The sequence below is a fragment of the Apteryx mantelli genome, chromosome Z (assembly GCF_036417845.1).
Source record: "Apteryx mantelli isolate bAptMan1 chromosome Z, bAptMan1.hap1, whole genome shotgun sequence".
In the NCBI taxonomy this organism is placed as follows: domain Eukaryota; kingdom Metazoa; phylum Chordata; class Aves; order Apterygiformes; family Apterygidae; genus Apteryx; species Apteryx mantelli.
In genome coordinates, this window is record NC_090020.1 from 25,660,605 (window position 1) to 25,673,145 (window position 12,541).

At 38.4% G+C, this 12,541-nt stretch overlaps 1 protein-coding gene across 3 annotated transcripts in view; it reads left to right on the forward strand.

Moving 5' to 3' along the window:
• TJP2 (tight junction protein 2) overlaps window positions 1-12,541 on the forward strand; it is a 69,910-nt gene that overhangs the window by 29,030 nt on the left and 28,339 nt on the right. For all 3 annotated transcript variants that reach the window (XM_067315308.1, XM_067315311.1, XM_067315309.1), the window contains one exon: window positions 10,974-11,027. In XM_067315308.1, the coding sequence (XP_067171409.1) occupies window positions 10,983-11,027 (45 nt within the window). In that variant the 5' untranslated portion in view covers window positions 10,974-10,982. The remainder of the gene's footprint in view (window positions 1-10,973; window positions 11,028-12,541) is intronic.

Consider the following 12,541-nt stretch of genomic DNA (forward strand, 5'->3'; position numbering starts at 1 on the left):
TACTTTTGCAAGTGTAAGAGTATCAAACTTTCTGTGTTCTGGTCAAAAGTAGCCTGAAACAAAAAACTGTACTCTAAAATTTTAATTATAGTTCTTGTTTTTATTATTAGTGCTGAAATGTAGTGTTTCTAACTTTAGGTGCAACTGTCCTTTGGTATTGGATCAAAATCTCTCATTTAGAATTTTTCCTTACCTATTTCTGTGGGATCTTGGTGTGATTGAAAAGCAACATGCATGGTTTATCTCTCTGGAGTCTCAGACATTTCTCTCTTCAGAACATAAAACTGCTCAGGGAAAATGTTTATTTCCCTTGTGTAAATAGAGCAATTAATCCTTGAAATAATTCTGGTGGAAAGGCACTTAATAAAGCCAGAATTTCCAAAAAAATGCCTCTTTGACTGATGATAGGATATATGCTCCTAAACACTGAGATTAAAGAAACAAAACAAAAAAAAAAAACAAACCCTGTTTTAAAATCATATTTCCTGTCCTTTTTAGTGTGGAACAAATGTACTGAAATAAATTTTGGCCTAACAAGATACCTTTCTACCTGCTTTTTCAAATTACATTAACCTAAGCACTGCAAGCTTTTGACTGCTCTTTCTCTCTGAGTTTATACTGATTTAAACACAGAAATAAGGATAAATATTCTTAGCCCCTTTTCTCAGAATTTTCTAATTTATATGAATTTATGAAAATCATTCAAGTATCAGCCTATTCTGACTGAGAAATAAATACATGAAGATATTTTATAACAATGAGTCTGAGCTTTTCAGAGCAATAATACCATGTTATCTGCCAAAGCATTGGTCTGAGGTTGTATTTCTTAGGTTAAAAAGAAATGCTTAATTCAACATGTATTTCTATATGTGACAAGGAAATTGGGCTTCTGTTGCAGCATCACTGCACCATCTAGTGGCTCTCTAAATTACTTATGGGTTGTACACTGAATCTGGGCTCTGTGGTGTGCTAACTTGCATGAATTGTCCCCATGATGCAGAAATAACTTACCAACGGTGGGTTTTTCTGGAAGATGAGGTTTCCTGCCTGTTCTGCTCGTCTGTTCTGCCGTGCAGATTCAGCTGGAGATGGAAATCCTCTGTGTATGCCATCTTAACATACAACATGAGGGGGAAAGAAGCTGGCCTTACATCTATCCATCTATACTACAGGAGCATATATATTTTGTCTGTTTGGTGTAATCCAACTTTACTAGCCTGATGCATCTTTATGGTGAGGTTTCTTGTGATGGTTGAGCTGATCTTAAGCACACACAGTTCTAACATTTCTCCTGTTTCATCCCTGTTTTTCACTGGCCTCAATAGGCCAGTTCAGCTCACAAAAATGGCAATAAAGTAACCCAGTGGGAAAAGGTGAATAGCTTTTTGATGCTTTAGGGAGCTGTTTTAGCTTCTTGCAAGGGTCAAACACCCACATTCATGGAGTGAGTCAAAAAGGAGCATGTACTATGAGCAAGAGGAGGCTTGAGATTGTTTTTGTCAGAAGGAAGTTATTTTGTGCATATATTGTGAAACCTTACCCAGAATATTGAGGTAGATGTGTGTATGACAGGAGAAACCTGGATTCCCAAAGATGAAGAGGGGTGTTGGTTGTCTCTGAACCTTCCAAAGATGTTCATTTCTAGAGGCAAGGAAACAAAAGCATTAATGAGCCTGAGTCAGAGAAAAGCATCTTAAGAAAACAAGTAAATAAACAAACAGAAAAAGCTTTGATTTTTTTAATTAGATATTTCTAAGGCAAATTGTGACCTGAATTCAAAATGTTTTTGGGAAATCATCATCCTCTTCCCTTCAAAGTGCTTGGCCCGCTTTCTGAAAGTCTTTGATCTAATTGGTAAATGATAGAACAATTGATACAGTTGATAAAACAATTCAGAGATTATATGCTCTACTCAGTAATCCAGCAAAAAGATGCTGTATGCCATATTCTGTAGTGGCTTCATTGTAGTGTCCAGGTTATTTATTATTCCTTTTGTTTTATGGAAGTGCAGAATAAATAAATATTTGCAAAAAACAAATCCCAGGACTCTATTCTGATTTATTTTTCTTCTGTGTCCAGGGAAACCTCTGCAAAAATTCTTTCCACTGCAGATGCCATTTTAATTTCATCACTGTTAACCATTCTGGGAGTACTAGCGCAGGAACTGCTGTTACAGGCAGATTGTGTGATAACCCTCATTGTGTTTAAGCATCATATGTCATAGACCTGCTGTGGGCAGGATTAAGTGATACATTTTGAATTAAAAAGCACACAACTTGTCACAGCTCTGGATCAGTGGAAATCTTGTGTGCATGTGCAACTTTTTTCCATCTTCTTCAGCATATTTTTTCAAAGAATTTTGTGCCCTGGGGTATCTGGGACATTTTCCTATGCATGCTAGCAACAGGGCTACAGTGCAAATGGGACCTGCATGTGTTTGTCACCTAATCATTCCCAGTAGTCTGGTGACAGTACCGTTTTCATTCAGCTCTTCACTTCTATGGTAGGACTGCTTTGTAGTTCAGTTTGCAGTCTGGAGGGTGTTTGGGGTGCCATAATGCAAAAAGAGGTTCAAATGAATGTGTGTTCTGCAGCCCTGGCATTTTTTCCTATCTGTTGGTTGGCTATAACTACCACTCTGGGAGAATATTGGGTCCTGTTTTCCTGTTACAGCTGTTCTTCTGGTACAAATCTCCTGTATGATAGAAAAGGGGGGTAGCTGGGTGGTTGCCTCCTGACGCAACATGTTTCTGTGGATAGGCTAATTGATTTGAAGTCAAGAAGCCTGAATTATGCTCCTGATTCTGCAATTGACTTGCCTTCAGATTGGGTATTTTTGAAAAGCAAAAAGTATTGCTAATTGGAAGCAAAATGCTTAGTGAAAGTAGTGATGAGCACAGTGTTAAGTAATTGCTGTGGGTATTGTCATCATACTAGTTTAGATTTGTTCTAAAGAAGTAATGTCAAAAAGCTTCTCATTACTGCCTAGTGAATAGTCTTCATCTGATAGTTTTGAAACTTTCATGCAATATAAGAAATAGAGATTGCTCTGAGAATTCCTGGAATAAGGGGTGTTTGTATTTACATAGCACTTGCCAGTACTGTTATAGGTAAAATTTACAAAACTTAGCAGGTGAATAGTGTAATTTTTCAGTGAAATATGATTGGGAAAGTTTTTGAAGTCAATCACTTTTCTTGTATTAAAAACAACTCTGATGTGTTTCTGTGTAAGGCCATGCAGTTTATCAAATCTGGGAGAATGAATGAGTAGAGACATTATGGTATGTTTATGTTTTCTTTAAATAGATCTTTTCAGAGAAACTGTATTATCAGGTTACTGGTTCTAATGCATTTTTGTGAAGATGTACCTAGAACGAAGTCTGATAATGCTTGATGAATTTTCTTGTTACAAGCAAAATACTTTTACTTTGTCCTGTTTGCAAGGTATTTGTTTTGTGAAGTATTTCAGGAGATAGCAAAGGCTATATCAAATATATAGTCTTTAGTTGATAATTCCCCTTTGGAGAGAAGGGGAAGGAAGGACTGCCCACACTGCTGCTTCCATGTGAAAATTTTTTTCTCCTTCAAAGTTTGTCATTCCAGTGCCATGATGTAGGTATACTTACTTGTCCAGTAAGTGACAGGGCACGTTTTTTTAAAAAACTTCTGCATCCTGGTATATAACCATCTTGATGCTATTTTACTTGAATGAGAAAGTTGAACTGATGATCCTAAATACAGAGTATCATTTAACATGGAGTTGTTCATTGTGCTTCTCCTTCATAAGACTAGGGAAAAAAGGAGGAATGTCTGCCTTATTGAAGAGCAAGTGCATGTTACTCCTAGTGACCAAAAGAGGTGAACTCTAAATGGATATCTTTTGCAAACCACTTTTTATCACTCATTTTGCAAACCACTTTTTATCACTCATCGTCCATTAATCTGAGCCATTCACTGTTCTGGGATCCTGCTTCTTAATGACCGTCTGTTGCTCTACAGGGCAGGGGTTCCCTTAGTGGTGCAGGAACCTACACAGAAAGTAGGAAATGTTCCTCTGAAGCAGAAGGTTTATTGGTAGAAAATTAGGTGCCTCCTTTTTTGTGAGATGTTGGTTTTGTTGTAAAAGGTCCATGGAAAAACAGAGATTTCCTCACCCTTCTAGGTTCTAATCGAAGGTCTGCCTTACATATGCAAATATTTGATGAAAACACTTGAACTGGAGCCTTCTATTTCAGAGTGGTTTGAGCATCCTTTGCTACTACAGAAGAGAGGCCTAGTGAAGGTGCCATTCTTCTTCAGGCATTTTTCACTGTCTTTCACGAGAAGTGCATTAGGGTGCAGCAATTTTAGAGTGCTGCTGACATCTCTTGACACAGCTCTGGATTCTTTTCCCTGGCTGTTCATCTCAGTGACCAGAGTAGCCTCTGTCCCCATCCTTTACAGGTGGATGACTTTCAGTTAAAGTTGTTGGTCATCTTCAGTATAGGAGTCTGTCTTTAGGAAAAACTTAGACTCCACTCTAAAGGTTTTTAAGCTTAAGGCCATGGTACCAGATAAATAAATAAATAAAAAAGGCCCTCTCTTTTGTGTCACTTCTATAATAGATCCACCATGATCATCTTGTATTTCCTTCCTGCTTATTTATGTGGCCTTGTCCAGATTACATCTGAGGAAATGGATCCTTTTACTTCTCTGTCTAGACAGGAAAAGGTCAAAGCAGTCAGTTCTAGGTGTAAGACTTGTAACTAGTTTTTCTTTTAGGGAGACCCTGCTGTAATAAAGAAGCTCTTGCACCTGGGTCAATGGAAGGATGCGGTGTCCTGTTGTAAGGTTTTATTGTGACATTCTGAGGTTGCTCTTCGGGGTTTTCAGGAAGCTCTGCTGTTCTCCTCTCGGTCCCAGTTTCTGGAACAGATCATCATGACTGGTCCTTAATTTGTTTTTCCTCACATGATTCACAAATATTTTACTGTCTGGCTAGGCTCCTACAAAGAACCAAGGTGTGGTTCTCTCTTTTCAGAGTTTAGCTTTTTTTTCAAAAAAAGGCTCAGACTAAAATATCTGTGGATAATAGATATCAAATAGATCTCAAATGTCAAATTTCAGATATCAAAGTAATTGCATCTGTAATCTTAGGCTGGGGGAAGTTAGCCTTTAGCTAGTTTCCTTTAGCCTTGGCATAGAGGCAAGGGGAAGGGTCAAAAGGCAGTGTTGTACCCTTGAAAGTAGGTATCATGGACAATGAATTAAAAAAAAAAAGTTTGCTTTCAATCTGATTTTTAAAAGTTGCTAGAGGAGTTCTGATTTTGGAGAAGTTGTTTTGCTCCAGAGTGAAAGGTGCAAATCCAAGAGCCTGCACCCTCCTGTTTACTCCTCAGTCTCTTGAGCTCCTGTCCTGACTGTTCAAGCAAACTCCCCAGAGTTGCAGTAACATTCCTAGACTTCCTGAATTTTTTCCTGTATGCTTTTAAGTTCTGGTGGAGTCAATCCATCTGTCTGTCTTGTTTTCCTTTTGAGAAAAGGACAGACCTAAACCAAGGAAGAAGAGTCCCTGCTGTTATAAGCACTTCAGCTTATGGATCCATTTTTATTTTCAATGTCATCACAGTTTTTTTCTTGTCATGTTTCTCTGATTGACAATTTGGAGTGCTATTGAAGCTTTGGAGGGAGGGAGGGGGAGAACAGGGGAGTCATGAAAAGGATACAAGTCTCAAATGCATCCTTGCATTTGCTTTTGCTTCCTGCTGCTTGTGACCAAAAATAAAAAAATAGCAGTTTCAGAAAATGAATATAAATATGAATATGACACTATTCAGAGGAATGAGTTTTTATTTACATTACAAACATTGATGAAGGCTCTAAACTATCTGGACCAAACTCTAATGATAATCTTTTAAATTACTTCCTTCAGTACATATACTCTTGGAGTGGAAAACCCCAATCACAGGCAGAGCCAGTGCACTTCTTCCCTCCCCACTGTACATTTGCACTGAATGGTGTTCACCCTTGACAGCTGAGCTGTAATGGTTCAAACCCGTGTTTTTTCTAGTTCTTCTGGCTAGAACAGAGAAAGATGAGAGGTCAATGTGGTCACAGTTAAAGCACAGAACCCTGTATTCAGTCTGTTTATTAAAACCCCCAAAAAGGAAAAACTTTGTTTTCTACTGTTATCTGAATTCTTAGCATTCAACACTTAAAATTGCTTCAGTAAATTTGAAAAAAATTGAAAAGTGCAATCTACAGATGGGCTTTTTGTTTAGCATTGTGTGCTGAACCTGGCACGTGTTCATATCTGTTTGACATTCTAAGCTGTTGGTGAAGCTTATGTATGTAAAGTCTGGAGGGAAATTTTGGTTAGGTCTGAAAGTTTACAGCATTTATGGTGAATAGATGAAAATGACAGCTTGACACATTTTCCTGTAAAGTCATCTGTTTGGCTATGTGATTAGTTTATCATTCTTATGAATAACTTATTAAATGTTTGAGGGTATAGGGAGTCCTGCTCTTTGCAGCTGTTATCATGTTGTTTCTCATTCCTTTTTTACTTGCTGGAACCAAGGCCCAGTTTTGCAAGCATTTATGCATAATTTTATACATGCAGTTAAAGGGATTACTCATATGTATACAGTTATTTCTGCATAAGGATTTCCTGGATTCAGCAGTTGAATCGTTAAGATTTGATGGAGGCTGCTAAACCACAGTTTAAAACACTCACGATATTGGAGTCAAGTGGTAATTTTTACGGTCAAATGTTATCATCAGAACACGAATTTTCAAATAATCTCCAGTTTGCATCTTAACCCTTCTGTTCTTTAGAGTTTCAAATAGGTTTCTGGTGGCGGCAGAACCAATATGTGCTTGGAATAAGAATAACTTGCTGCATATAGATTTGTTTCCAACACTTTTTTTTTTTTTTTAATTTAAGGTTACTCTGCTGATTTTTTCTGGGGTATCTTAAAGTGAGAGTTAGTTTAACTATTAAGAGATTTCTTGACTGTGGTTTTGATGTGTTCCTGTGCGAAACTGACGGCAGGATTTGTTTGAGTATGTAGGCCACTATTGTATTAGAATTACATAACCATGTTGAGTGGTAGAAACGGATGAAAAGACTGGGATGTACGGCGTCCCCTAACAGATTATATCCGGCAGCGATGAAGACAGCTCAAGCTCTACAGAGAATGTGGTCACATGCAGTAAAAATGTTGAGGATTTTAAAAGGACACGTGAGTTGCTTTTTGTTGCCTCTTGCTCCAAGTCGTGTGGTTCCCCGCACCCACCTCCCACTGTATATCCTTCCCCTCTCCAGCTCACTTTTGTAGCCAGATCGTGCTGTGGCAGGTTGTCTGGGGGGTTGCTGTTTTTTTGTTGTTTCAGTGTGAATGAACTTGTCTACAGTGATCTCTCAGTAGCAAGTAATTGCATAAATCTCTTGATGACTGTCAGTGAGAGTTGCAACGGCTGCCTGTTCATAACACAGAAATGATTGTAGGACTCTGACTGGTTTTCTGCCAAAGATCCTATTAAAAGTCTGTTCTGGGTACACAGAAAGCACCCATCATTTTGGTATATGAGCATTAGGCAGATTTAAGCAAATCCTGACGACAGTGTTTAATTAGAGATGGACTGACTTTAGTCAGTAATGAATGTAGACTAGCTAATTACAGTAATTTGCATTTACTGCAGCTAGCCTGCTATCTGTGTAAAACGTAGGTAGACATGCAAAAGTTACTGTTAGTAACTGGCTATGGTATTCTTACCATGCTGCCTGCCTTTCTCGCTCCAGTGTTTTGGCATGCGCTACTTCATCAACTCTTGTGGTCCTGCAAGGGATATACAAAATGCTCAGGATCCCTCTGTGTTCCCCGCGGATGAAGTATGAAGAAATTGGCAGGGGTGAGGGAGGCTTTTTGTAACCCATCACTTTGTGCATATGGAGGAGAGTCGTATTATTAGCCCTGGAATTCTGTTTTAGCAGGAATCTTTTTACTGTGGTAGAGGCTCTAATTTTAGTTTTGATCAAGTCCTCAAACGGTGATTTGTAACATTTGTAGTCTTTCCCTCCACCTCAATCTTCTCGTCTCCCTTAATCTGCCAGTATGGGTTAGTATCTCAGCAGTGGCAAGCAGCAGTACATTTTATAATGTTAAAGAGATTATTGCTTAGAGATTTAAGGGAGTACAGATGTGTTTTGTGCTTTATGGGCTACCAAGGTGACCATTTAGCTCTCTGAACTGTGTTAGATAGCCTGTGTAATTTTATCAGTATGGCAGGAAATAGTCCCTTTTGTCCTGGTAATTATATTGTAGAAAATCAGCTTTGCAAGTACTTTCATTTGCTAATATAGCATACAGTAACTGGGAGGCAGTTTCCCTAAGGAGCAATTTCTAAAAATGCATTACTTTAACAAGTATTTATGAGTTTAAAATGGAATTACTTAATTAGCTTTTACTGAATGTTCACTAATAATTTCAAGCTAAAAATAACCCCCCCAAATTTACACAGGAGGTACCTGAGACAGGCACTGGTGCTACGAGGACCTCTTCCTGGGCAAAGCTGAGATGATACTTCAGGTTCAACATCTTGCACGACCCCAGTTGCAGTATCTTTAGGCAGTAGTTTCCTTTCACTTCTTATTTTTACTGATATCTTTACTGAGCCTTTTCAATCTCTTTTCCGTGGCGTTGCTCTGAATGCAGTCACTTCTCAGGCCTTCTTTGAGTAGGTGGCATATTGAAAGAAGTGGTGTTACGGTTTCTGGAGGAGCAAGGTAACGGTGCTGCGCTCTGTCCTCCAGGCTCTTGCCTGTTGCGTCCTGCCTGCCCTGCTGCTCTGCCTGCACAGGCCTGGACTCACTCTTCTGGGTTGGTAGGTAGTGTCGAACTGCATACAGCGCAAACTGAATTTAGGTGATGCTTGTGGTATAAATGTAAGTTGTTCAGGCTTTTGTATGGTGAGGAGGTTGGAAAAGATTTTCCATCCTCCCTGTTTCTGCAGAATTTGAAACCAGCCGCTTGTCCTTTAGATCTACCCATCACTTGGTACTGTCTTTCTTTTCTAAAACTCTCTTTGGTGAAGTCAGCTGGAATCTAAATGACACTGAGGCTCTTCTCTAGCACAGACTGGTTTTCTGCAGATCTTAAAAATATCATAAAGAAAAGTAGGACAGAGATGGTATAGCCAAGGGTCAGTAGCGGGTAAACTATTTACCGATTTTCATACACGTCAGACAAGCAAGCTTAGTCACTTTTATTTATCACTGCATCACTGCAGCTCAGAAAAAGTACTTAGTCAAGGAAAAAGTATTTTACTTACGAAGGTTCTCCGTGTGACAGAACAAGCATAGTGAGACAGTTCGCTATCAGCTGAGGGGTTATGCATCTCGCTGGTAATGTGGGAATGGTAGAGAAATAGTATCTGATTGACTGTGTGCTTTAGCAAATAGAGTAATTCAGTGATCCAAGACACATATGTTTTAATAATAGCAATTATAAATGCCACTCATTGTCATCTCATCTAAACAAGTAAGACATTTAAAAATACTTATGTTAAATTTAATATAGGTCATCCTCTTCTCCAGCCATGTTAAAACACATTTTTTAACTAGGCCCAAAAGGCCAAGCAAACTTCTGCCCTGGAAAGCATTGCCTATTCTTTGAGAGAACAGTATCAATGCATTAATGTGTTTCTGTGTTACAAACTTCTTGATCAGTTTGCTGAATACCTTGGGAATTCATTTCGGAATGCTAAGCAGGACTTAGGCTTTGTTTTTGTTTCTTGTTTTAATATGGTGACGCTGCAGTGGAAAATGTAAACGTAGTTTGTTTTGGGATGCTGAGAATCCAGTGGGGGAATACATCGTGGGGTACTTTGCATTCGAGGAGCAGCAACAACAGCTTGCTAAATGGAGTCATCAACAGCCAGAAAGCACTTGCTTGGAAATACAGGGATGCTTCAAAATACGGGCGCGCCCTCTTGCCTGTTGCTTCTCTATCTGTTGTTTCCAAGCTCTGTTGCTGGTCATCCCTTTAAAGCCTTTAAAAATCTGAAGTTCTGGGTTTTTCTTGGGTAAACTCTTAGCTTTCAAGAAAGAAACCCACTTCTAGCAGTTAAAGCAAATAAACCCATGGCCTGAGTGTGTGCATGCGTGTACCCACACAGTGCCTATTTTTTTCTTCTGTAAATGGGTGCTTTCCACTTTGAAATATTTGTACAATCATATCAGATATCACAGTTAATTTTTCTCCCCTTTTTGCAGGCCAGGGCCTCAAAGGGGTGGCTATGAACTTGATGGATCACAGCTGGGTGATTATTGTGTATTATATTTTAAGCTGTGAGATTGGAAAGATTTCAGGATATATTAAGTAAGATAAACTGGTCAGTTCAGGATCAGTTTTTAACCGGAAATGTGAACCTCTCTGTGTAAACAAAAGAAAGTGGTTTCTGAGAAACAGAAATGGATATATCTGAGTTAAATACACTGTGGTTTTCTGTAAAATCAAATTTGTTCAGGGTAATCTAAATATTCAGTTATGTAGTCCAGAGTGCATTTAAGATTTTGTTGAATCCACCTTAACAATAAGGAAAAGATATGAAAACTCTTTGGTTTTGAAGACCTCAGGTTCAACTACTGAACTTATCATGGATTGGAATGGGGAGGTCTTCGTTAAGTACTTTGTGTTGCTTGAATCAGGGCTATATAATGCTAATGCAGTCTCAATGGAATGCTTGTTGAATGACGCTTTTCCTGAAAATGAGACCAAGCTTCTAATTAATGAAATTCTAAGGGGTGCTACCACCCTAGAACTGATTAATATTTTTCTTCTCCTTTTTTTAAAACACATTTTATTCTAACTTTACCAAGTTATTAGAATATATGTATTATTTTTATGTCTGTGTTTTGATGGAGTATTTCAAATTTTAGTTCAGATAGCTGTATGCTTTCTGTCTCGCTAATTGGCTTTTGTGTGTAACAGGCCCCAGGCATGGAAGAGCTGATATGGGAACAGTACACTGTGACCTTACAAAAGGTGAGTGCCTGTTATATTTTTAGTTTTCAAATATTCAACCACTGTTTTATTCTAAGTATGTTTTGCAATAGATGGTATTAGTAGCTTTGAGTCTAAAGTATGTTTAGTACACTGTCCAAATCAGATATGTGTTTCATTTTAAAGCTTAATTGACCATTTAAATTAACCATTTAAATGCTATATTTGCTACTGTTGGTCTTTGTAATAACAGTCTAGTACAGTATGTACTAGCTGCATAACTAAACTCAACATTGAATAACCTTAATGACAAAGCAGATGGCTCTGTCAAGAGGTTTTGGTTAATGTCAGAGGTTTATAATCATCACTGAACATGTTTCCACTGATTTTTTATTTTTTTTCATGTATGCTTTCTCATCTGCCAGTGTAGAATCTAGTGGAAAATTACTGTCATCATGATTTTTAAAATACATGGACAACCATTGTCACTTTTAACACTTCCTCTAAGAGAAGCTGAAATACGTCATTCTGTAGACCCCTATTGTGGTAAAGAAAGTAGATCTGTTGCTTTTGAGTTGTCTAGCAGCTAGGGTGCCACATGATGGCACGGGATGCGTGCTGTGATGGTGGTGGTGTTCTCTCCAGCAGCTCTGATGGTGTGGGTTCAATACACAGGTTGTCCTGAGCTGTTAAAATTTTTTATGTGCTCTGCAGAGACCTCAAGTTGGTGACCCAATGTAAAACAGCCACCTTTCCTACACAACCTGTTTTACGTGTTGAATGGTTGAGAAAGGACTGTTTTTTAGGTTACAGAGGTAGGCAGTAGAAAGATTGCAGAAGTAGTCATTAGTTCTTATATTTTCTAGCTTTCCTGATCTTGAATGTCTTGTAAATGAGCATTACTGTTTTGCTTCAGTGACAGACTTTCACTGCACAAGTGGCAAAGGATTGTTGGACCTGCCAAGCTGACCAGTGCCAATTAGTGCTACTGCTTTTTTTAATTCTGTATTGTTTTGGCTTGAAGCATCAATCTCCCTCCTGTAAAACTAAGGCTTAGCAAGTGAAACACTGTTTTAAACAACTGCGTTGCTTTTCCTTCCCCAAAGAAATAACCACTCAGTATTGACGTTAGTGGAATGTAGGCTAGCAGGTTATGAAATACACGTGGTGAGTGGGAGTTTGGGAAAAAGCACCACTGTAAGGTTGCAAGTAACACTGCATTAGTATTAGTTTCTCTGTCACTGTGTGAAAAATATTTTCTTTAAATATAAAGTTTTAACTATAGGAGGTGTAACTAGTTGTATGAAATAGGTGATAGTATTAAACCTGTTTTTTTAACTAAATGTATGCTTTTGTGCACACCACCTTGTCTGCAGTTCAGTTATACTAACACTTCAGCTGTAGCATTAGAGGCATGCTTCCCACACCCTATTATGCCCTTCTCTGATTTTATGAATGCCAAACATAGGGATTTTAGGTGTCTGACATTTCTTTGAAGGCAGGTTTAACATCAGTTACCTAGTGAAAATGCTTGATTGTGAGCGGGGATAATTATA